The following is a 26,028-nucleotide window of genomic DNA, read 5'->3' as shown; positions in this document are numbered from 1 at the left end:
GTGTGCCACTTACAGTTTGCGATGGTTGGATGAAAGAGTGTGTTGCAACCCCTTGTAAATGTTGTGTTCACATGAATGCTATCAGTTGCCTGTATACAGTGGTTAATTGCAACATCCAGCCTGGGATTCCCCGGCACTCCCTGCATATCTGAATCTGCTCAGAAAATGCAAAGCTGTCTGAGCTTGGCTGTCTGCATAATGGATGCTTTATTTGTCCCTCTTCAGAAAGCATTGCCCTTGTTGCCTTGTAAAGTCCTTTGGAATATGAAAGACCAGCTCTGTCCAAACCGAAGCTTCTAGCCTTTAATTGGAATTTGCTTTTCTTCCTGTCTCCACACCCCATATTTCCATGTCAGCAATGCATCTCAGCCGCTGAAGATCATGGCTGGGCTGAAAAGTTAGGGGACTAAGTGTCACATGTGCATATTTAAGTGCAGCAGAAAGATTTATTATGTTTATTTGCTGAGCTTTCCTGCAACTTTTGCAAGAGGTCAGCTGCATGTAGAACTCTCAGATAGAATATAACAGCCTCCCCTAACCTGGCACCTTCTAGATTTGATAGATTATAACTCCTATACAGCATGGCAATTGCTGGCTGGAAATCTGGAGGGAGCCTGGATGGAGAACTAGACTCTCTCTCTCTCTCCCTCTCTCTCTCTCTCTCACACCCACACCCACACACACCCACACCTCTACCTTATATCTACTGTTTCGTAAGAGCTTTCTCCAGCACTGCGTTCACTTGGAAGTATCCAGAATGGGGTATATTCTATGCTTACCATTACTGCTGCATAGTGTGCATTGGTTTCTGAAGATTATGGCAAGCTTCTGTATCATACGCCCTTGAAATTTCAAGAGGAAAATGTAGCCTTTCTTGCCATGCATGGAAAGGCATAACTTCTGGCTTAACTGTCTAATCCTGCAAGATGTCTGTATGTAGGCAGGAACATCCACTCCTGTTGGCAAACATGAAAGATGTAAACAAAGGAGGGATATTATTCAGGAGTGAGAAGGGACAATTTACTCCAAAAGTGCCTGCTGCTGAGTTTCATACTGCAGGAGCTGTATTGGTTGGACTGCATCACCCTGATCGCACATGCCACTGCTCACCCATCCCACCCTAGGGTTTCAGTAACCGGAATGCCATCTTTAGCATGTATGTGGGGAGACAAAGAGTACATATAACTCAGGGCATGGCTGCTAAGGAAGCTGCAGCATAGAAGGGGAAATTCGTAACAGCCTTTCCAGCTTCATGGGAAGATGATTCATCCATCCTAATAATTTGGAATGGAGATGAATCACCAGATAAATGCAGACCAGCAGTGTCATGCTCTTTCACAAAAAGACAAATGCCATTTTTGGGATGTAGTCATGCAAAACCCAAGATGCAAAATTATTCCACTTAGTCAGCACAGGTCAGGCAGGCTGGAGCAGCACTTCTAAATTTGGAGTCCAGGCCTTGAGAAGGATCTTCTCAAACATGGGAGTTGCTCAGAAAAGAGCCATGACAGTGGTAAAGACAACCAGTTTTGAAAGGCAGTTTTAGCAGTGCATAGTTAAACTATGGAATTTGCTGCCACAGGATGTAGTGATGGCCACCAACTTGGATGACTTTAAAAGGGGATTAGACAAACTCACAGAGGATAAATAAAACTAGCAATGGCTACTAGTCCTGACAACAGCAGGGTGGTGCTATTGAGCTCATGTCCTGCTTGTGGGCTCCCCATTGCGCCATCTGGTTGGCCAGTGTGTGAACAGAATGTTAGATTGGCCATTGAGTTGATTCAGCAGGGCCCGTCTTAAGCTCTTAATTGGAACCCCAAGGTGCACTTCACAAGTGTCCTTCACTGTGAGGTAAAATAACCCCCTGCTTGTGCTCACTTCAAGATGGTCCATGAGACACCCCCAGAAGTTGCAACTGGGAAATGCCTGGTCATCTGTTATGTGGGGATAACAATAACCCAGGACTACTTTACTGGCAACAAAAACAGAGTTCACACAGTTCCTCAATATATTGGTGGCAAGGGGGGAAATGAGTCTCTGGCTTGCCCATTCATCCTGCCGGCAGAATGGTTCCACCCCTTCTTGTGTGTGTGGTGTACAGACAGTACATATAAGGCATCAAAGCACCTGCACACCACATCACACAGGTTGTTGTACATGTAGTGTGTGTGGGGGGGGGGCACATAATTTTCTCCTTTGTCCTAATGTGTGTAGAACTGGTATTATTACACTGGTCAATTAGGTGCTGTGGTAGTGGTGTTAGTTTTCGTAAATCTTATTAGCTGAATGACATGGACTAATCTGTTACAAGTGCTGGCTTTGGAGGGTCCTACCTCTTTCTGAGAAACTGGACTGGGTGAACTGACGATCATTTCCAAGACTGATTCTGTGAAGCTGACAATATTTATTTCCACCAGAGTGCTCTCTGGAGTGACTCCTGAGGAGGTATCCTTGTTAGCATTGGCTATCCATGAAGATATTTTCTGAGGAAATCCTGTGAATAGAAGCTGGCAGGAATCTGGTTGTGTCCTCACAGCTCCTGAAAAATCTGCATTCATGTCCTGTGCTGGGTGACTGCAGATTGCTTATTATTATATGTATATACCTGGTTGGAGAGATGCTTGTTGACAGAATCGTAGAGTTGAAAGGGACCAAAACAGCACCTAGCTTAGGTCTGCATAACTTGTGGCTTGCCAAGCCAAACACAACCCACCAACCTTATATAATGGCCTTCCATGTACTTGGTAACTTCCTAAGCAGGCAGCAGAATCAGGAGTTTCATCAAGCTCCTGGTGGTCTGCATTTCGCTTAGTGAGTCACAGGCTGTGCAAGCTTGATGCTCTCCAGTCCTGCACCCAAAGGCATTCATTTCCATCCACCCAGCAGCCCTCTGTAGATCCACCTATGTAATCCGTACCACAGCGTGGGTTTTGTGGCCAGAGCCGTCCTTGCAGACTGTGCTATGGTCTCTTGTCCTGTTGCGTACTTCTGAGATGAACGATGGCTGAGCTCAGGGCATGGGTGGGCTGGCTTGATAGGAATGGGTGGGCTGCTGAATAAGCACATCCCATTGCTGAAAACCACCCTTTGCCATTCCACCCTAACAGCTGCAAACCCCCCCCCCACAAATAAATCCTGAGCCCCTTCTCTGGCAGCCTTGGCAAGGGAATACTCTCCTCTTCACCCTTGTGCCCTTGCCAGCACCCTCCCAAAGTCTCTCTCTCACACACACTCAGCAAGCATGTGATGAAACCAGCTGTAACCCCCAAATGTGTTGCTGAGCTCACAGTGATGGCTGCTCCCTTTCATTTCCATTAGGCCTGCGCTGGTCACCTGGCATCTTTGACAGGGGCTCTTAGAAGTTCAGCCTCCCTCTAGGGTGGGGGCGACAGTCACATAGGCTGGGATGATATCCAGGGCTTCCACCAGCAAGAGGAATGCTGCTGCTTGTCACTTACAGGCCAGCTGCAGGAGCCCATCTCTCTTGGCCAGTGTGACAAGGGAAGGTCCAGCAGGCAGCTGCCCATGCTAAGGCAGTCCCGCGGCTCCTCGCCAAGGCTAAGTAGGAAGCCTCTCCGTTGGAGAGAGCAAACATGTGCCGTAATCCTTCCTGGTAGCAGACAGGCTGTGATATTCTCTCTCTCTCTCTCTCTTTCTCATTCTGCTGAAGAGTGAAGTCAGCCTTCATCAGTGGAATAGTTTATGTGCAAATTGATTTTTTTTTTTTTAAAAAAAAAAGCAACCTCACAGTCCAAGCTGGCTGGAGGCATAAGCAGGATTCTGGAGCTATAAAATGCTTTAGCTTTAAAAAAAAAAAAGAAAAGAAAAGAAAAAAGAAAATGAGCAGGGGAGGAGAAACAGCAGCAGAATTAAGCATGGAGAAATCAGGAGAGACTTTTTAGCAGCTGGATGAGTTGCCTGCTTTGTTGCAAGAAGCCAAGTTGCTGAGCATCTCCCGGTTAATACTAAGTGACAAGTCAAGAGAGCAGTGTTGTCCTGGAAATGCGTGTGCTGTGCCTTTAAGACTGTCTTGCGGGTGAATCGGCTTGTAGTCCTGCACGTGGCAGAATATATATATATTTTGGAAGGAGGGGGTGGGTGGGAAAGAAATCACGTTGAATTTCTTTTTCTGGGTCATGCCTTTGGCACCTTCTTTATTTCTCTCTCTTTATTTCAATGAGACAAAGCTACTTCAGTTTGGAGCACAAACATATGATCAGCACATGGAAATGTGGTGATCTGGATGCGTTCATGAGTGCAGCCGATTGAAGAAATTAGACTAAAAGCATTTTCCGAAGAAGAGGAAAAACCAGGGGGAAAGCAGCAGGGACAGTGGTGGTTAAGGACAATTTCGACCACACGGATGCTAAATATATCTTGTAGGAATGGAGAGGGACCGGATTACAGGTGAGTGTTGGAGTCATTCGATACGGTGTGTGTAAATGTGTGTAAATGTAATCTCCCCCCCCTTTTTTTTTTTTTTTGTAAACCTGTCTTTCTCCCTGCTTTCACCCATCATCCCTTGTGGCTTCAGCTTTATTGGAAAGGGGTCAGCAAAGCTCTTGTTTCATTTCAGCATTCCCGAAGTTTCATTACTTTAGCTCTACCTTTTCCCCACACCACTTTATATGGCCTCCCCATGGACGCTATTGCAATAGGAGTACCAAGGGTCAAACCGGTTTTCTGGATCTGGATCTCATTTGATTCTCTCCCCCCCCCCCCCCACTCCCCTTCCTTCATATTTTTCAGTGTTTGAATCTGTAAGGGAAGGGAATGAATGCAGAGCCCTGTTAACTGTGAACTTGGATGGTTTGGTGTGTGTGTGTGGCGGGGGGGGGGGGGAATGCTTGGAAGAACTGGGGTGTGGGGGAGAGAGAGAGGGCCTATCCCAGCTCTTGGCTCGAGGATGCCTTTATATTCTGGAAGTTGGCTGCTCAGTTTGTTTGCCTGTGTGTTGTGGTTTAGCGCGCTCTTTCATGCCAAAACTTGTGTGAAAGGCAAGAGCTCGCCTCCCCTCTCTTGTCCTCTGGAAATGTTTGTATTGCTGCATGGAGAGTCGGTTGCTGAGCAAGGGGGTTTCTCGTTGCTAGGACAGAGTGCCCGAGGTGCGTGCGTATTCCCCAGGAAGGTAGCATAACCCTCGCAAATGGGGGTTAATTCAGTACAGTTGCTGCAGCTATTTCTCCTCTGACTTTACCGGCAATTTACTTTTTGGCAAGAGATAGATGTTTAAAATAGCCACGGCGCCTTTGTACTTCTGCTAATGGTGTGTGTCTGAGAAGCTGCTTTCCTCATCCCAAGCTATGGCCAGTTGCTCAGGATGATTAGCGTCAAGGTGTGAAGTGTCTGCCAAAGTCTTAAGGAGACGTTCACGTATGGGACCCACGTATGTTCACCTGCCAGAAATGCATCCATTCCTAAAGTGGTGGTAGGTTGATGAGGGCTGGGATTTCTATTGGCAATACTTTCAGAGGTTGGTATCTGTTAGAGAACCCCAACACCAGGTCTGTTGAGGTCTCGAAAATACTTTTCTAGTAGAGGAGAAGGCAGTACATGGATGGTAGTGTGGTGCAGTGGCTAAAGAACTGATCTGTAAGCCAGGAGTTCCTAGTTCAAATCTCATCTCTGCCAGGAACTCACCATGTGGCCTCTGGCAAGCCTCATGTCCCCTCCTTCCCTCCCTCTGCTATATAGGGATAATAATAATGGATGACGTTACAGAGTTCAGGGCTAGGATTGCAGTTTGGCATCATGGGGCACATGCTAAGGTCCATCCCACAGCAGGGACCCCACTGCTGGTCACCGGAAGAACTTACGTGACATCATAGTTTAGGCTGATATACCAACTATGCCCTTATCTGGACAGAGATAGCCTAGCTACAGTTATCCATGCTCTGATAACCTCTCGTTTGGATTACTGCAATGCGTTATATGTGGGGCTGCCTTTGAAAATGGTCTGGAAACTTCAGCTGGTACAAAACAGGGCAGCCCACCTACTAACAGGGACTGGCCGGCAAGACCACATCACACCAGTCCTTCTACAACTTCATTGGCTGCCAGTCCAGGTCCGGGCCCGATTCAAAGTGCTGGTACTAACATTCAAAGCCCTAAACGGTTTGGGGCCAGGTTATTTGAAGGAACGCCTCCTCCCATATGTGTCTGCACAGACCTTAAGATCATCCACAGGGGTCCTTCTCTGTGAGCCCCTGCCAAAGGAAGTGAGGCAGGTGGCTACTAGGAGGAGGGCTTTCTCTGCTGTGGCACCCCGGTTGTGGAATGAGCTCCCCAGAGAGGTTCTCTTGGTGCCTACAGTGTACTCCTTCCGTCACCAGCTGAAGACCTTTAAATTTTCTCAGTATTTTAACACCTAATTTAACTTAAATTTAAACTTTGCTGTTTTAATTCCATATTTTAACCTATATCAATTTTTGCTGTGTGCTTTTATCGTTGTTGTGCTTTTTACATTGTATTTTGTATTTGTGTTTTCAGATTGTTGGTTGTTTTTATGCTCTTCATGATTTTAACTTTTGTGAACCGCCCAGAGAGCTTCGGCTATTGGGCGGTATAAAAATGTAATAAATAAATAAATAAATAAGTACATGCTCAGCAAGCAGCAATAAGAAAGGTCTGCATTCACGTAGATTAAATTTGCCTCTGTGCTAGTGAGATCTGACCTATACTTTCCACCAGGAAAACCTATGGACCAGAAATGATGAGAAGACCTTGCATTCGGCAACATTGGAAGCTCTGGCCTTAATGCTTTTAGGGAAAGCTGGGAGGTTTTGGTATGCTGCTTTACTTCATACAGACTAGAAAGCCTGTGAATGCTTCTCTGCTCAGTTGATTTACTTCTTTTGATGCATTCATTGGCTGGATGAGGAACACTCTGCCTCCTTCCAGCCCCCCAAGTCTGTCTCTGTTCCTTAGTTTTGTTAGCTGGCATGGGAGAAGCACTGGTTGGGATGCTGTACAGCTGTCCTGGGCGTTGCTGGCTTTGGCTATTGGGCATTCACATTGGAACCAAAGCCACATGTTCTAGAGAAAACCACCAAGCGAGGGTGGAGTGCAACAGTGGCAAAGGGAAGCTGAACTCATCTCTGGTCTAATCTGGGCCCCATGGTGCAGCAACAGAGTTTGAGTTACACAGCCACATATACTGGGGGCAGGAGCCAGCAGGGTCATCACTGTCAATGCGGTTCAGCTTTGCAGTGCTTCTGTACACATTAAGTTGTTTGGGGCAGCTGCTATCATCCTACTGAGTCCATTCTCCCTCTTTCAAACCCCTGGGCAGAATGGAGCATTAATGCATGGCTATTAAGCCATGGTTGACTATTAAATAAATGCCCTTTGCAATTTTTTTTCTTTCCCATCAGGAAAAGGCATTATGGGATCCCATTGAGCCAATTTGCAAAAATGAACAATTGTGCAGAGAATAAATAAGGTTATAACCTTGTACATCTTATCATTTTGAACCAGCAGGAGCAGAAAAAGATCTGGATTGTGTGTGTGTCAAGGGAAAATGACAGTCACAATACTTGATTTTTATTGTTTTTTCTGTTGTAATTCACCACCCAAATTGAATTAGCTTGATCAGATGCAGGTATTTGATACAGATAGCATTTCTTTATAATGCTCTCACTGGCTATATGTGTTTCTTCTTCTTCTTCTTCTTCTTCTTCTTCTTCTTCTTCTTCTTCTTCTTCTTCTTTGATTAGCTTTGATCAGTTAACATGTGGCTTCAGCATATATACATTCTTCACATGGTAGGCTGTGAGAATGAGTCTCAGACCTAACCATTGTAGAGTGAAGTCTATGCTGTCCTATACAACTTGTGACTCACCAAGCCAAACATAGGCTACTAGGGCATCAGTAAATCTCCTAATTTTGCTACTTGCCTGGGTGCCAGGGCTGGGCCATGGGCAGCAGTCTTGGGTGAGCCTGGAATCAGGAGTCACAGGATTGGTCATAAGGACCAAAGAAGAGTTGGTCAGCACCAAAGGTCAAACCAGAGGAAAACCAGATGACAGAATAACCAAAAATGACCAAAGAATAACCAAAAATGTAAGAACACATCAGAGCTTGGGAAGACCACATTGCCAAGCAAGGTGCAACAGGAACAGGAAGCCTTCTTATACTCCTTCCTGTCCAGGGGAATCCAATGCCCTGCATGAGTGGGCAGAGTCCATCCAGGGCCTGAAGCTGCTTCCTGCAGGTCAATGTTTCACCACATGGGGGCGCTGTAGAAAGACCCTGCATCACCTGGTGTTGAGACAGCAAGAACAAAGAAGTTGTCAAGCAAGCTCTTGGCAGGCCACAAGACGTGTCTGGTGGGCTGCTCAACTTGTGCAGATCTGGCCAATGCACATCAGGCTAGTATTTGTAGGTCTTGCCCATACAATCTGACTGTCCCCTTTTTCAGCCACTTTGTACACATGCCTACATACATGTGCGTGCGTGCATGTGCACGCACACACGCTCACTCTGCTGATCACATGCTGCATCTTATATATAGTTTATGTGGAGGTGGATTGGCACAAACTGGAGGTTCATTCCAAAACCCCACCGCATATAGGATTTACATGCCAGGACCAATATTTTTGAAGGAAAAATGAGTGTGTTAAATTGCTTCCCCCTGTTTCCTTTGGTACAACTTTTAGAGCTATACAGAATCTCAGATGTTTTTGATGTTGATAGTATGAGTGTCCTCCTCATGGCTGCATGGCATTGTTCACAGAATTATAGAATCAAGAAATAGTAGAGTTGGAAGGGGCCTGTAAGGCCATCGAGTCCAACCCCCTGCTCAATGCAGGAGTCCACCTTAAAGCATGTTAGTGAGAGGAAAGTGTGACTCCTGCCCTGCCAGCTGTGTGGTGCATGCTGATCCTGCAACACAATACCTCCATCATTTATCATATATCACAGAATCATAGATCTGGAAGGGATCTTGGAGATCACCTAGTCCACCCCCACCCACCCCAGCTCAATGGGCTATGAAGAACAGGGAGCAGACCAGTATAGATTGAAGTCACCTGCTAAAACTGCTCATAGATGCATCCTAGAGCAAATGCTCAAGATATGTGTTGCAAAGTTGCATTGGTGTGCAGCAAAAACTGCCCTGGATTGTGTAATGATTGTGTGCTGATTGGGTTAATTGACTTGAGTGAGTGTTCTAGTGATTTGTATAAATGCATTCACCTGACATGGGAGAGACAGTTTTTGTATGTATTGTGACTCACTTGAAATAAAGGTTATTCTTCGTATGCTGGCTGTAGGAAGTTCTTCAGATATATGAAACCATAAATACTACAGATGGCACTAGGAGAGGGCAGCAGGTATCTACATGGACCTCTCTATATTGCAGCTCAGCATGCAATACACGGAGCAATTATAAAGGCGCAGAAATAATGATCAGTTTAAAAGTAGCTTCAAGGTGCAATCCTATGAATGGTGCCTGGGGTTTGCTGGGAGTTGTAGTCACTAGTCAGCACATCTGGAGGTCAGTGGCAGTGGGTCTCCAGGGTTTCGAATGGGATTTTTCCTAGCCCTACTGTGAGATGCCCAAGAATGACCTTTTCCATGCAAACATTAACACTCTACCACTGAATTGTGGCCATTGCCTCCACTACTGGTTCCTGGCTTAAAACAAAATATTAATATTTTATTTGTATGTTGCCTTTTGGATAATCCTTTTTAGCCCCCCCCCCACGCCTTGCAGTTCAATTTGCCCTTCACACCAGTTATTGTCTCTGTGACTGTGACTTGGTATCCTCATCCTCCCAGAGGACGAGAGCAAATGAGGGCAAATCATGCACTTGTACTTGCCTCCTCAGAGCTGCTGTGATATGTTCACAGCTCTCTTATTCCTGAAACCTGCTTGCATTGGTCTGAACCACTTCAAAACATACTGCTTTTGAGTCACACGATGGAGTAAGCATGTCTAATCTACATTAGGCTTACCAGGATTGACCACTATTCCCAAGTGTTGATGTTCCACAGAATGTAATAGATATTTCTTCATTCCCATAAGGTCCACAGGACTCCATAGAGTTGTGGGAGGTGGTGTAGCATAGTGGCTAAGAGACTGATCTACAAATTAGGAGGACCTCTGGTTTGAATCTTCCTTTTGCCAAAGAAACTCATTAAATGACTCCCCCATTCCCTGATCTGTGATATGGAGATAATCATACTTTACCTTACATTGTTTTTGTAATGATTATAAAATAACAGGTTGGATCCAGGATCTGCCTTCCAAGAAAGAATGGGTTCTGCTCGCAGAAGGTCCCTCCAGTGGTTTTGGAGGGCACACACCAATGCTCACCCCATTCAACAGAGACTCTTGACTCTCTGTGTAACATTTGCAGGTGGCTGAAGGGACAGCAAGGGAGGGAGGGGCAAGGAAGTCCTCTTCCACCTGCACAGTTCATCCAGCTTAAATCTGGAACCGACCCAAATGTAAGTGAGGCACTTTGGCCACGAAAGTGCGATATACATGCTGCTTTTGCACACTGTGGAATTATTTATTTATTTATTTATTTATTTATTTATTTATTTATTTATTTATTTTATTACATTTCTATGTCATCTAATAGCTGAAACTCTCATACCATGCATCTATTTTTCATATACTGTGTGCATGCAGTGATTAGGCCATGGCAACAACTCCATAGCCTTGTTCAGACCTGCCGTTTGAATGTGTGGAGGAACTGGGGGTGGGATTGTGTTTTCTGGCTTTGCCTTCTGTGGGTTCCATAGAAGTTCTGAAAGGGGCTCCACATCTTGCTGGTTGGGCATTGGGACCATTGGGCATGATCCCAGCCTGCATTCCAGGCGTTCAGACTACGTGTGGAGGAAGTGTCTATAAAGGAGTAGCACTACCTCTGTTTGTGTGAATATTTGGGGCTCTTATTGGAAAAACTGGCTCAGAAGACTTTCCTGGAGAATGCACAATGCTAATGCACCCTGCAGAAAAAGCCAAGGTGGTGCTTCTGTTCAGTTACCTTCAGGGGTAGTTTGGTGAAGCAGTGAATGACGAGACATCCCTGGTCATTTTCCAGGGATGTTTCAAATTTGCACTAATTCAGAGAATTTTCCTGAAAACATTTGAAGTGTGCTGAGCTTTAGCTTTTCCATGGTTCATGATTTGTTTCCACCCCCACCCACCCCAGTCTGTGAAGTTATAGTTCCTTCATCACTATTGTTGAATGCGCAGTTGAGTAAAAACAATGAACTTGTGGTGGGTCGTGGGCTTATTCATATGACCCTTTTCAAGTGAGGCAGGATGTGGGCTCTTGCACATCACCCTGCAGCTACGCTGTGGTTGGTTGAAAGAGTATGGTGATCCATAATCTGGGTGCATGAAGCAATGTGGAGTCAATTTCACTGGGCATTGCGCTTGCTACGACCACAATGATCTACATTTTGCCACAATAAAAGAGTTGTGCGAATGTGACCTAACTGGGCTTTTGAGTTTTATTTTTGCTATGGGAATGGAAATGATGTTTGCTTGGATTTGAGTCAAAGCTGTGAGAGTAAATTGTTCCACATAGATGTAAAGAGTATGGCTGGTAAACAGGAGGGAGATCTGGGTATTGTACAGCTTGAGGCAAGTCTCTGGCCCTGTTGAGAAGACACTTTAAACCATGGCTTTAACCATGGTGAATAAGGCTTTTTGCCTTATTCACTATGTTTAAAGCTGTGGTTTAAGGTGTTTTCTGAACAGGGCCTCTGTCTCTGTGCCTCAGTTTCCCACCTATCAAACAGGATTGCTGATTACTTCCCTTGCAGAGTTGTTTTGAAGGCAAATGGGATTAAAAACTAAAGAGCTTTGCAATTTAAACATTCTCAGTAAATGTTCATTCTTAAAGAGAACAAACAGCCTTGAATCAACAAGTTCAGAAGTACTTCTGTTTTAGTTTCCATCAGGGCTTGACTCATGGGAAATCCCACCCCCACGCTCCCAGAAACCTTGGACTTTAGCCAGCACTTTCCCTCTAAATCATAGCGTCTCAGATGCTTCCACTTCATTTCAGAGACTGTTCACCTTGGAAAATGCAGCATGGGGCCTAAACACAGGATCTACGTGATCTGATAAAGGGCTTATCTGTTTCAGGCAATATTCTTCTCCATACACTAATCCAGCTAGTCCTTGCTATCAAACTGTGACAGGGTTTGGTGATAAGAGCATATATAATTTGATATGGCAATATATGTTGAGAAGCCATTTAGCATAACTTCATGTAACCCCCCCCCTCATACCCCCCCATACCAAAATGTTTGGTATGAACATTTTAGCATTCATACCAAAAATGTTAATTGTGATGCAGGCTGATCAGCACCAAAACCAACTTCACAAATATTATCATAAGCTAGAAAAAACATGTGTGCAAGCACGAACACAGACCTCTCACCACCACCACCACCCCTCTCTCTCTCACACACACACATATCTTGTTCATTTAACGAAGGCAATTTAAATATCCTCCTCACATACCTTGAAGATGTCCATGTGAGAAATGATTGGTGATGAAAAGACTTCCCTTTGGCCCAGCCTCCTTGAATCTTTGCTCTCATTTCTCTCTCCCTGCCACTAAGCCTTCTACCTCTACGTGGAGATGGCAGGCAGTGCTAAAGTAAGGTTAATAAATATTACAAACCCAAGATAAAATTATGAGCATTGGCAGCACATGAAGAGTCCTGTTGTTGGGCCTCGTGGGAATTTGTAGCAGCTTAGCACAGTAAAAATAATCAGCAATGTTGCAAACCATAGGATTCACACAGAAATTAACCCATTGGGATAATAGGCCTTTAAACATCAGTGAAGAAAGAGTGAAGGTGAGAGGAAAGCCTTGTAAAGCAAGATTTTAGTGAGAAAAATGGAGTTCTCTCAAACAACCTAGTATTCCACTGTCTCTACTTGACTCCTGTTGTACAGCCCTGGTCCAATGCAAAGACTCCATTCTAGTCCTCAGAGAGAATTGAACCTGACCTGATGTCTGATAACTCGCTGGCTTCCGACGGTTTGAGCCATGATGTGGGATGATCTCAGACCAAGCTTTTATTGTGCAATTATCCTGCCTCATTTGCAGAATTTTATGGGGACTCCAGACGACTTCGTCGTCCATTTGTAACCTGGCAGTGTTTTCCCACTGCTTTTGTTGTTTATTCGTTCAATCGCTTCCGACTCTTCGTGACTTCATGGACCAGCCCACGCCAGAGCTTTCTGTCGGCCGTTGCCACCCCTAGCTCCCCCAAGGTCAAGTCTGTCACCTCCAGAATATCATCCATCCATCTTGCCCTTGGTCGGCCCCTCTTCCTTTTGCCTTCCACTTTCCCTAGCATCAGCCTCTTCTCCAGGGTATCCTGTCTTCTCATTATGTGGCTAAAGTACTTCAGTTTTGCCTTTAATACCATTCCCTCAAGTGAGCAGTCTGGCTTTATTTCCTGGAGTATGGACTGATTTGATCTTCTTGCTGTCCAAGGCACTCTCAGAATTTTCCTCCAACACCACAGTTCAAAAGCATCTATCTTCCTTAGCTCAGCTTTCCTTATGGTCCAGCTCTTGCAGCCATAGGTTACTACGGGGAATACCATTGCTTTAACTATGCGGACCTTTGTTGTCAGTGTGGTGTCTCTGCTCTTAACTATTTTATCAAGATTTGTCATTGCTCTCCTCCCAAGAAGTAAATGTCTTCTGATTTCCTGGCTGCAGGCTACTTTCATCTATATTTCTTACCAGAAAAAATACACCAGTCTGTTAAGGAGAAAATGACTGAATAGCTGCACAATGCTTTTTGATTGGGAGTGCTAGGAGTCCTCCATCTTGAAGCAACCATTGCTGCTACTGGAGCATGGCCTGCACATACTTGGGCTGTAAGAACCATATGGATTGGTCAGATCATGGGGTAACTACTGATGGCATTGCTGCAATTCCGGGAGAGAGACACGTTGCCAGGGGACTTAGAATGCGATGAGCCTCATTTTTGCAGTATATAAGGCTGCAGTTGGAATGGTGGCTCTCCCCAAGTGCACATACAAAGCCAACTGGATCAGCAATTGAGTTTTTCTTCTAGCAGTGGGACAGCACTCTATGTTTCACCAGAATGCAGCAGGATAGCTTAGGCAGCACAAGGCAGGCTATGTGGTACACACACAACTCTGCCCTCCAACACCTCACCACTCCTTCCCACCCTTCAGTACCTGCTGCTGAGGTGGGGGCATCACTCTGCCTAATGATAGGGCTGGCTGTGCTGCTGCATATATAAAGATATCAAAATTCTGCAAAATAACCCAATTTTTGTTCCTAAAACAGCTGTATTCTGCAACCTGAACAGAATACTCCAAATTTAGCAATTTTTTCACAGATGTGCTTGTTTTGCTTAGCTGATGCAAACATGACAAACTGCAGTATGCAGTATACTAAAGCTCAACACACAGAGAGAGAGAGAGAGAGAGAGAGAGAGAGAGAGAGAACGAACTCCTGGGAATTCACAGGGCATTGGCTGCACAGTTTTAACTAGGAGCATGTATTTTCAGCCTTGAGCATCCGTGATTTTAACAATGAAGGCCGGATGCTAACTTTTGTGCCTGCATGTACGTCATATCAAGCTTGTCATTACACATGGAGTTTAAGATTAGTCAAAGTGTTGGGATTTCCTTGTGCTTCTAGCATCGCTTCCTTTTCGCTTGGTGTGTGAGTGAGTGAGAGAGCAAGAGCGCACGCACATGAAGGTATTTCCAGTGTCAAAAGCAGTGCTTCCCCCCCCCTCCTTTCCAACTGCAGTACATCTGCAGCGTTGGCAGCAAGATAGAGAGAGCCCGTATCATGTTAACCAAGTGAAACATGATTAGATGGGGAGGAGAGTGAATCCAGGCAGTGCTCTCCATTACCATTCCAGCCATAAATATGTTTGCAATTATTGTTCTGCCTCAGAGGAATTTGGGGGAGGGGTAGAGAACGTGAAAACGGGAAATCACTGGCCTGAGCTCTGATGTGAGACGAGTCTTTGTAAAAAATGAAAACCAGGTTTTTCTATTTAGGAGCCCCGTCGTATGATATCTGTGGAAAGTATTGCAAGGAGCATCCCATCCTCTACAGCAGCCTTCTCCAACCTGGTGCCCTCCGGATGTGTTGGACTGCAACTCCCATCATTCCCAGCCAGCATGCTGGGAGTTGCATTCCAACCCATCTGGAAGGCACCAGGTTGGGGAATGCTGATCTACAGCCACATGACTTTGATGGCATACTGTTGACGTGTCCCATTTATTTATTTATTTATTTATTTATTTATTTATTTATTTTTGCATTTATAATCCTGCCTTTTTTCCTCCAAGGAACCCAAGGTGGCATACATAATCTTTCTCCTCTTCATTTTATTCTCACAACAACAAACCTGTGAGGTAGGTTGGGCTGGCAGTCTGTGACTGGCCCAAAGTCACCCAGTGGGTTTCCATGCATGAGTGGGGACTTGAACCCAGATCTCCTGACTCCCAGGCCAACACTTTAGCCACCACACCACACTGGCTCACCATTTAGATCCTCCATGCCATTGTAGCAAAGTGACCCTTCCTGCTCTTTTCTATAGTTCTGGAAGACTCTCCAGTTAATGTTGAGGTGCCATTTGCAACCTGCATCTGTAGAGTTATCCATAACTGTGCAACCACAGCCATGAAATTAATCCCACCGAGTGGGAATTTTACCATGGGTTTGTTTGAAATTAATGTAATGTCCTTATTGAATAAGTTAAAGTTAATTACATTTTCACCCCACTTTTCCTTCCCAGGAGCTCAAAGCAGCCTATGTGGGGTACCCAATCATTCTCCCATTCACAGGCACTGTCTAGACCCAATGCTTCATATGCTGTGTCCTAAAACAGGTGATTAGTTTGCCTTCAGGTACAGGGACCAATGCTTGGAGTATCAAGAATCAAAACCCAGTAGTGGGCTATGGAACCAGTGAATGAGGAAATCCCCTTAAGATAATTCCAATTTAATTATGTTCACTGTACTAACATAGGGCAGAATCCTAAGCATTCTTATACAGAAAAAAGTCCTACAATACCCAGTATGCCCCAGCATGCTATGCTCCCTGAGGATGCTGGGAGATGTAGGACTTTTTCTGTCTAAGCATATAACTATAAGCATATAACTCCCTCCTCTTTGGTTATTTCTCCAGCTTTCTTTAAAGAGAGGGAGCGGGAAGGATGGGTCATGCAGACATGACTGGTTTAACATCTCATGATCCCCACCCCCAAGTCATTTCCATTCTTCAGCCTTGAGATTGTTGAACCCTCAAAGAGTTGACACATGATGCCTGTGCATCGCCAGGCCCACACATGGCTGCTGTAGGGGTCACTGACTCCCAGCCCTTCCCCTTCCCCATAGTGATGCCTTCCTTGTGTTTTGTGAGCTTAGCTTTGAATAGATTCTTTCGATAGAAGCAGCTGCCTCATCTCCCCTCCAGCCCTCCCCGGCCTCGTTGGCTGCCCATTGCCTTGCTTTTGACCAAGCGCTCAGTGGCAGTGAGTAATGCTCCCACTCTCGGGAAAGGCATCCATGGGCTTTTATTAGTTTCAGATGCTTTTCTTTCCAGGACTGAATCAGCCTGGAGGAGGGGAGCCTACGACGGAAATCGCCCTATAACAGGCCAGAAAGTCTATTGTGTGCTGCGAAGTCCGTGCCAGGACCTGGAGGTGGGGAGGGGCGGGTGCTCAGGGAGGGCTGCAGGGGGCGTATGCTAGAGGGAGCTCTTAGACTTCCTGGGGAGCAGGGAGTGGGGGGAGGAGGAGGGCAAGTCAAGGAGCATCATGCTCTTCCCAGCTCATGTACGTGGCAACTGATTCACTGTGTGAGCGTATGTCTCAATGTTATGGAGCCCTTTGGAGCCTGCAGGATGGGCTGGAGCAAAAGGGACCTCTTTATGCCCTTGGTTGGTTCATGGTTGGCCTCTGTGTGTGTGTGTGTGTGTGTGTGTGTGTGTGTGTGTGTGTGTGTATCTGTTTCTTATTGTTAAGAAACTCATGTGCTTTTCAGCAAGGAGGAGCATGTTGAATTTGTAATCCATCTTCTTTTTTTGAGCCTCTGCCAGGGCAACGCTCTGACCTGACTCCATGTCAAAATATTTGACTTGAACCCTCTTCTCTATGGACCATTTCAGTTGTTACTTCTCTCCTGAGATTGTATTTGGGGAGAGGATGGGGTTGCTGCCTCATATCACTCTGTCCATTGATCTCCCTGGCATGATAGCCAGTGTAGTGTAGTGGCTAAGGTGTTGGACTGGGAGTCGGGAGATCCAGGTTCTAGTCCCCACTTGGCCATGGAAACCCACTGGGTGACTTTGGGCCAGTCACAGACTCTCAGCCCAACCTACCTCACAGGGTTGTTATGAGGATAAAATGGAGAGGAGGATGTACACCGCCTTGGGTTCCTTGGAGGAAAAAAAGTGGGATATAAATTCAATAATAAATAAATAAATAAATAAATAAATGATAGATCCCACTTTTTAAAAAAATGTAGGAGAAGGGGTGTACAAGCCCATAGTCTGCTTCTGATAAGAACATAAGAAGAAGAGCCCTGTTAGGTCAGACCAAAGGTTTATCTATCCTATGTCCTGTTTCTCACAGTGGCCAATCAGATGCCGCTAGGAGGCACACAAGCTTGACACGAGTGCAACAGCACTCCTGCTGTTCCCAAAACTTGTAGCCATTGGCAGCCGTATCCCCCAGAGTTATCCTTCTTCTAATCCCCATTTAATAGGGATGGGGGAGAAATTCATTCAGTTACCTGATTTCCCACTTTTGAACCAATATGCAAACTGAATCTCAATTATCCTTCAAAATTCACACTTTTCCAAATTTTGCAAAGGAGTTCTCCAATCTAAAAATGTGTGCACACGCAAAATGCATATATTGGTAAAAATAACATTCAGCAATGCATTATATTAAGGAAATTGCTTGCAAAAGTGTGCATATTAGGCTAAATTGTGTTTTAAAATGCACATATTAGGAGGAATGTGCACAAAATGGTTTATTCATGCGAACACAAGCTAAACTGAAGAGCATAAAAATAAGAAAAATAGAAGCTGACAGATTCAGCCATTTCTACCTTTTACAGCCATCCAAGTTGTCAGCCATCATCACATTTTTTTGGGTAGTGAACTCCATAGTTTAATTATGCACTATGTGAATCTCACCACACGCAAGATCTGGAGGGCCACATAATCCTTGAACTGGCCCCTGGGTTGCTGGATGAAAAGCATCCTCTTTCTCCACATTAAGCCTGCTCTAATGTTTCATGTTTCTCCTTATGATTAATCATAATTTGGAGGGGATCTACACGTCGTCCTGAAGGCCCTTGCGTGCACCTCCAGTGCGCCCCAGAAACGATCGTGTAGATCCTGGCTGGTAAGAGACGGAGGAAGAGGCGGAGGAGGCAGTGGCTGGGGAATCCGGCCGTGTCCTTGCCGCCGCCGCCCACCTCCCCGCCGGCCTCCTGCTGCCGGGGAAAGAGCCACCCGGGTCGGAGAGCTCGGCGGAAGAAGCTCGGCCTTCTTCCGCCGAGCTCTCCGACACGGGTGGCTCTTTCCCCGGCAGCAGGAGGTGGGCGGCGGCGGCAAAGACGCGGCCGGATTCCCCAGCCGCCGCCTCCTCCGCCTCTTCCTCCGCCTCTTACCAGCCAGGATCTACACGATCGTTTCTGGGGCGCACTGGAGGCACACGCAAGGGCCTTCAGGACGACGTGTAGATCCCCTCTTGGTCACAACAGAGACAAGAGTTCACTTTTGTCTCTGCCACTGTCTTGACTCATGCACCTTTGGCAAGCTCTTTAAAATCCTTGGGCCTCTCCAGGCCTATGGACAAAGCACAGTGTGTTTCAGATATGCTGAACAGACATGGCTTTGTCCGCTGTTTCTGCCTATATACTCATGAAGACAGGGCAAGAAAACCAAGAGGTTCTACTGTTTTTTAGATACTGTGTTCATCATTGATCCTTTATTTGAGCTTTATTTTGTTATGTGTTTTAAACTCTTTGGAAGTGTGCTGTCCACCTTCTTTTTGGATGTACCTATTCCTCTCCGTGGTCAAGCTTGGAGAAAACCATTTCTGATATTCTGCTGTGCAGAAGCTGGTTGTGCACAGCGCTGATTGTTTGGCGGCTGTGTACAGTGCTGATTGTTTGGTGGCTATTACATCACAGCCCCTCATTCCTTCCCCTTATCTCCAGAGCACTTTTGCAACTTGCTTAATATTGCTTTAGCTTCTTTTTAAAAAAAATAGTTTGGATGAAAGTATTTTTGACTAAATGCCCCACTTTTGAAGCATCAAAAAGTTAAAGCTAGGCAGTCCAATTGATATATTGGTGAGGGGCAGGGCTGATGACTCAGCTAGCATGGGAGTCACTGATAGTTCCACTGGCCAATTACATTGCAAAGTTGGGGGGTGGGGGCAGAGCAGGCCTTACCCTTATGGAGAAAAAAACCTCTAGCAACAGCTGTTTCAGTGCACAAAGCATACATCCCACATCACTTGATCTCAAAATACTTTCCTTCTTGGCTGTAAACAATTCCCTTAAGTCATGTCATGAGATGTTTTTGGCGGGGCCGCTCCTCGTGTCCCAGATTTGATAGAAAACAGGGTTGCCCTGGACAATTTGTATTTATCCCCCCTTTTCCTTATGATGGAAATCTATAAGCCATTGATCACTGTCCATGTTTCGGGTTTGGTGGCAGCTACAGTTTTTGTGTCTTGGGTGACTATGCTAGAGTTCAAATCAAGGGCTTCCCTTGAGTGTCACAAGCTGTCTCCATTTTGGGGGGGGCGGCGGCGGGGGTGTTGTATTCCATAGGCCAGCCTCCCACAACCTTGTGGTATCCAGATATTTTAGACTACAACTTCCACCATCCGTTACCACTGTTGGCTGGAACTGATGAGAGTTGTTATCCAAAGGCATCAGCTTGGGGAGGAACTGTGATACATCATTAGGTGGTTGATGGCATTTTGATAAACGTCTGGGTTAAATGACACTACCAGACACCTACCTGACTCTGCAGCAGCAGCAGCAAAACCCTGGCCAGGCTTAGGGGAGGATTGGTGGTGGTGGTGGAACTCTAAGGCTTATGGTCAGGCAGCATTGAGATTGTTGCTGAGTCATTTCTGAACTTGCTTCTAAGACAAGGATGGACGTGATGGTTCTTGCTCCCTGTTTGCTTCCTTCTAGCAAAGTTCACAGCCATAACCTTTTCACTCCCCTCCTCTTGGCCTGTCATAATTATTGGCCCTTGCTGTGGAGTCATGCCACTGCTTATTAAGACACACATGTTTAATGAAGAGGTGATGACAACTTTATTCATCAGAGCAGAAATCAATCTCTCTCTCTCTCTCTCTCTCAAAAAGGGGGTTGAAGGGAAGAAAGTGAAATACTGTTCTGCATCTCAAATTCCAAATCCCAAAGCATTCTATTGCTGGTGAGAGAGGGATGCTCAACAGGTACCCTGACTGAGAATCGGTAGGGTAATCAGTGCTGTCGAATTAGTTGGCTCCTTGGCCAAAACTTGGCCCTTTGTAATGTTCACCTTTGTAGTGAGCCTGGATCGATGTACAACGAACTTTGCTATTAGGTCCAGAATTGATTGTGAGCTCCAGAACCTGTGCAGTAAAGGAGTACAACCGCCCAGAGAGCTCCGGCTATTGGGCGGTATAGAAATGTAATAAATAAATAAATACACAGATTCCCCCTGTCCCCACTGCTTCCAATTTTCAATCGTCCTCCCATCTGCCGTCTGGATAGGCAGTGGATCCCTGTGGGCTGATGCTCCCTGTGCATATGGATGACGGGGACTGTGTGCCGTCCAGAGGAGGGGTGGTGGGGCCGGCTGTTTCCAAGATGGACCTTGTTATTTCGCTTAAAGAATGATTGCTTCTCTATGGTACCACTAGGGGGCAGCATTTGCTTTTCAATTAAATCCCTGCTGGCCCACGTTGCAAATGGGAAGCCTTGGGGGGAAATGGACAGGCTTTTGTGCTCACATAATTCCTGGCAAGAGAAATGGCTTGATGGCTGGACGGTTCCAGTTCTTGTCCCCAAGGAGAGCTCCGGGGTGCAGTGTCCTGGCATGCTTCATGGAACGTGCTGGGGCTGCTGGTGACCGGGCGAGGGATGGGCAGCAAAGACGAGCGCGGAGCAAGAGCAATCACATGTAAGCCTTCTCCAGGAACTGCTTGAGCATTGCAGGCTCCCCGAAAGCACCGAGGGGATCTAAATAGACAAGAACCAGCAGCGCTCCTTCCTTGCAGGCTCTGTGCATCCAGCCTTGTGGCAGCTTATTCCAGAGACTCAATATTTGTTCTTCTGAGCCTCTGAGTCCCTTTAAATGCTCCCATAACCCCTCAGCAGTGGCTTTGTTTACACATGACTGGAGAGGAGCAGAGAGGATTAGAAGCCTGTAGATATGGAAAAGAGACGGAGAATTAGTGCGGATTACAAGGGGGGATTCCAGCAGGAGAGAAAAGGCAGGGAAAGAATTGCTGGTAGCATGATACACGTTTTGAGTTTAAGCTTCTTCCCTTTCATCATCATCATCATCATCATCATCATCATCATCATCATCATCATACCAATTTAAGAATGAATCGGCAATTAAGCTGAGTCCAGATGGCAATGCTGAAGGAGGACAGATGTGTCATTAGTGGATATCTAACGCCCCCCCCCCCCCAATGTTTACACACAAGGCTGCCTTTTCCAGCCTGTCCACTACGTAGCCAGAGAAGTGGGATTTGACTGAGCTGGGCTCCACAGGCCCAGAGTACCGATAGTGATACTAATGATGTCTAAAGTATTGGCCAAAATCAAAGTTGTGTACAATTTGCAGAAATGAAGACAAGGCCTGATCACAAAGACATGAAAAAAGGGGACGGGGGAAGGACACATCAGGAAGGTGGTAGAGGAGCAATGGGTGGGAAGCACGGGCAACCTCTAAAAGCAGTGAAGAGTCTTGTCGCACCTTAAAGACAAACACATTTATTCTGGCTAGGGATGTATGGGTTTTGTTAAATCCAGTCCATCTGTATTTTGTGTTCTCTCATTGATGAAGTTGGATTTTTTAAAAAGTGAATTTTGTTCCTGTGTACAAATTACACTTTAGTGTTAATTTGTATTTGCACAATTCCCCACCACCACCACCAAAAGATAAAAGATCCACAAGTCCACTGTAGAATCCAAAAGTTGGATTCATAGAAATCCAAACTCATTTGAATCTGCTGTGGATTTCTCTGGCATCCATAATTCTGGCATAAGCTTTCATGGACTGTAGCCCACTTCATCAGATGCATGGAGTGTTATGGAGAGTTTAAATACAGGACACGAGGTGGTGATTGATGCGTGGGGTGGGTGGGAGAGAATTGTAAACATTGAGGTCAGAAAACAAGGAAATTAAGTGCAGAAAGTACCTACGCTGAGAATCAAATGATGAACTGTGGTCATTCACAGTGCAGCTGCTGCTGATAACACAAACATCCTGACAGCAGGTAAGCCAATTATAACACATGTAGTGTGATGAGAATCCATTATCCTGATTCAAGTCTCTTAATGAATTCTATCTTGGCAATCTCTTGTTCTAATGACCCTTTTAAGTTTCTTTATTTTACAATGACCCCTTTAAGGTCAGTGGCGGAGTGTCCTGGGAAGTGCTTTGGCGCTGGGTTTTGAGTGTAACCTGTAACTCAGGATAACCCCTCCCCCCAAAAAAAGTTCCTGCAGCATACAAATGATGTCTTTGCCGCTTCCCACACTTCTGGTTTAGTACATAATTGCTAGGTCTAGGAAATGCCAACCAGATGCATCTATATATACATTATCTCAAAGTATGGAATTCCCTGCCTCTGGAGGTCAGGCAGGCTCCAACTTTGTATTCCTTCCGGCGCCTCCTGAAAACGTCGTTGTTCCAGAAAACCTTCCCTTAACGACGAGCTGTGGTTCATTTTGCACTTTGTTTCTTTTAAAAAATGTTCATCTGTTGTGTTTTTATTGTGATTTATTTTGTCCACCACTCCAAAATTCTGAATGGGGAGCAGTATATAAATATTGTAAGTAAATAAATAAATAAATAAATAAATGTATTCCAATGAAGAAGAATGCAGTGATATGGACCAGGATGCACAGCAGCAAATATTAGCTGGGCCTGGAACACATTTGTGTGCAGCTACTGGACCACGTTGAAATGGAAAGCTGCTCCATGTGCTAGTAGGTGTTGCAGGCTTAGAGGGTCAAAATGTCTCTTCTTATCACATATATGTTATACACCTTTGACATGGAACCCATATTGAGTCTCATGTTTTCTTAGAAGTGAATCCCACTGAGTTCTGTGCATGTTTTCTCAGAAGTGAGTCCCACTGAGTTCAGTGTGCTTTATCCTCAACAGGAATACGTGGGATCATGGCCTTAATTGAAATCAGAGGGCTGAGCTTGTGCCAATGTGCAAGCTGATTATTTTCAGGCTGATGTTCAGCAGCCCCATGAATGTTTCACCGCAGGCAGAAACTTAGATCAGCATTCATCCAGGGCTGTGTGAACTAGCCCTAACTTCCTGTAAGCTCGGTAAATGTGTTTAGGACTGAGGGCATCAAGCAGGTGCCAGCCCACATATATCCATGCATTATACAAGGAGGAGATGCATTTACGGGTGTATAAGCATTTTTGTTTCATTTCATTTTTTTACTTGAATTTGCCCCATTCAAGTGCATTTTTGAGAAAAAAGCTTTGCATGTTCCTTAACTTGCGTTCATGTTTGGAAAATGTGCATTTTAAAAAATGTTAATTTCCTCACAAATAAGCATTTTTATGCTTTAGTCTATGAGTGGACATTTGGGTGCATACTTTCCCCATTTGGACAAAAAGAGAAAGAGATCATAATAAAAAAAATAAGAGCGAGGCAGACTGAGCCTCGAGGTGGAGCTTGGTGAACCCTAGCTGGTTTTCACATCCCTAGATGCAAGGGAAATTCATGGAAAGCTGTAGGGATATTGCCTATGAAAGCTCATGTCCCACTAAACCAGGGAGCTGCCTAGATGCTCTGAAAGCTCTGTGGTGGGTGTGCAGTGGTGGTGTGTTATATGACGCAGCAGCCATTGTGGGGCTTTCTTATGAAACTGCAACTTTAAAAAGTTGGGGACTTACCCCGACTTTTTTTCTTGGAGCTAGGCCAGTATGTTGCATCTACTGTCTATCTTCATGGCAGAGGCATTCCTGGGCGGATGGCAACCCCGGATTGGTCGCTGCCCATGTGGGCAGAGGGAAGGAGGTAGGCCCAGTGAGCCAACGGCCATCGGAAACCTTGCACCCTCCCTCTGCGGTCAGGATTAGCTGCCGCCACCCCACAGCAGAGAAAACGCAGGGTTTTTCTGAAGGCAGCAGCAACTCGGCCACATATAGGCAGCCTCCAGTTAGTTTCCCAGAAAGGCCGAATGCACTTTGGGGCTTCCAATAATTGATGGGTGCTTTCCCAAGTAACTTCTTCTAAGGAAAAAGCTGCAGCCGCTGAAAGACAGCAGGGCATGTGTATATAAACAGGCATATGATCAGGGCTGGCTCTACCATTAGGCAGCATTTCATTCATTGCATTTATTGCATTTTTATACCACCCAACAGCCAAAGCTCCCTGGGCGGTTCACAAAAACTAAAACCATTCAAAGTATAAAACAAACAGTATAAAAACATGATATAAAATACACATTAAAATGGATTAAAAACACACCATACGTGATTAAAACATCTTTAAAACATTTAAACATCTTTAAAACATTAGGAAATCTCCTTAGGCGGCAGATGCTGGGAGGTGTTCAAGGGCAGAACAGTGTGCCTTGTAGTCTACTTTGCACCGCCAGAGTTAGCCTGCTGCCTTCAAGTTCAGTGGAGAACGTTGTCCCGCCATTAGTGTAGAAGACAGATTCATCTGCCCCTCCAGTCAGCTTTTGTACATGGAATGGGAGGGGGTGCCATCTTGTCCTTCACCTCAGGCAGCAAGATGCCCTGGGCTGGCCCTGCATATGTTTGTGCATGCAGGTGTTGCATGCATGTCTCTGAAAGGGTGTATCTCGATAGGGGAAAGAAGAAAGAGTGCTTGTAATCAAGCCATCCCAACAGCTGAGAAGCCCGACATCTGCACTGCCCACTGCTTCGTCATGATTTGGGGTCTGTCCATACAAAGTAGCAAATGCTGTAACGTATTTATTTGTTAGAAACTCTAAAACAACGACAAAACCCAAAGCATGACTCTTCTCTGCGATGAGATCACTGTTTTCAGCAGGGAGAGTCCAGTGAGGGAAAGGAAGCGATTCTCCATTTCAGTTCAGATGTAAACAAATCTTGTGGACTGTTATTCTTAAATTATTTTTTTGGCTTTGTTGGGGACTTCAGGCAATAACTTGAGTTTTGTTTGTTTATTAATGCTCCTCATGGACATGTTGCATACTCACTACTGTAGTCAGAAGTTCTCCAACACAATGGCTGTGGTTGCTGCTTCTATTAGAGGAGGAAGTAACATGATGTGCAATTGCCTTTTTCAATCCTCTCCCTGCCCCATATGTGCTTGCTTGCCTTGAAATTGGGAGGACTAGTTGTAGAGGTAAAGGGAGGGAAAAGGTGTCAGTTTCACTTTTATTACAAGTAGTGTGTGGGCACAGCACTGGCTGAAGGTTGTGCATTATATGATGACCAGATACAAAATGGGGCAGGGCTCCTGCACCTTTAATGGTTGGGTAGAAGAGGGAATTTCAACAGGAATAGTTTGTCATTCCTTCTTCTACCCTACTATTAAAAGTGCAGGAGCCCTGCCTTCTTTTGCATCTGACCACGCTATGCACATACCACAGCATATTTTAAGTTTGAAACTCACATGTTTTCCTCTTGAATCTGTAGCCAGTGGTCCTTGGTTGCAATTCCAGGGACACCATAGCAGAGGAATGACATTCTAGAACATATAGTGGTGGAAGGCAGCCAGATAATGGAAAGGTTTGCACACCATTGTCAAACACACCC

General features: G+C 45.4%; 1 protein-coding gene across 3 annotated transcripts in view; it reads left to right on the top strand.

Annotated features, from left to right (window-relative positions):
• SEPTIN9 (septin 9) overlaps positions 1–26,028 on the top strand; it is a 257,294-nt gene that overhangs the window by 61,059 nt on the left and 170,207 nt on the right. The window contains exon 1 of one of the 3 annotated variants that reach the window (XM_063120378.1): positions 4,124–4,410. The exons of the other annotated variants lie outside the window; for them this stretch is intronic. Within the exon in view, the coding sequence (XP_062976448.1) occupies positions 4,389–4,410 (22 nt within the window). The 5' untranslated portion in view covers positions 4,124–4,388. Of the gene's footprint in view, positions 1–4,123; positions 4,411–26,028 lie in introns of those variants that run through there. 3 annotated transcript variants of the gene reach the window in all.

This window comes from Elgaria multicarinata, chromosome 3 (genome assembly GCF_023053635.1).
Source record: "Elgaria multicarinata webbii isolate HBS135686 ecotype San Diego chromosome 3, rElgMul1.1.pri, whole genome shotgun sequence".
NCBI lineage: Eukaryota > Metazoa > Chordata > Lepidosauria > Squamata > Anguidae > Elgaria > Elgaria multicarinata.
The sequence above is the reverse complement of the archived record's forward strand: the minus strand, read 5'-3'. Positions and strand labels throughout refer to the sequence as shown.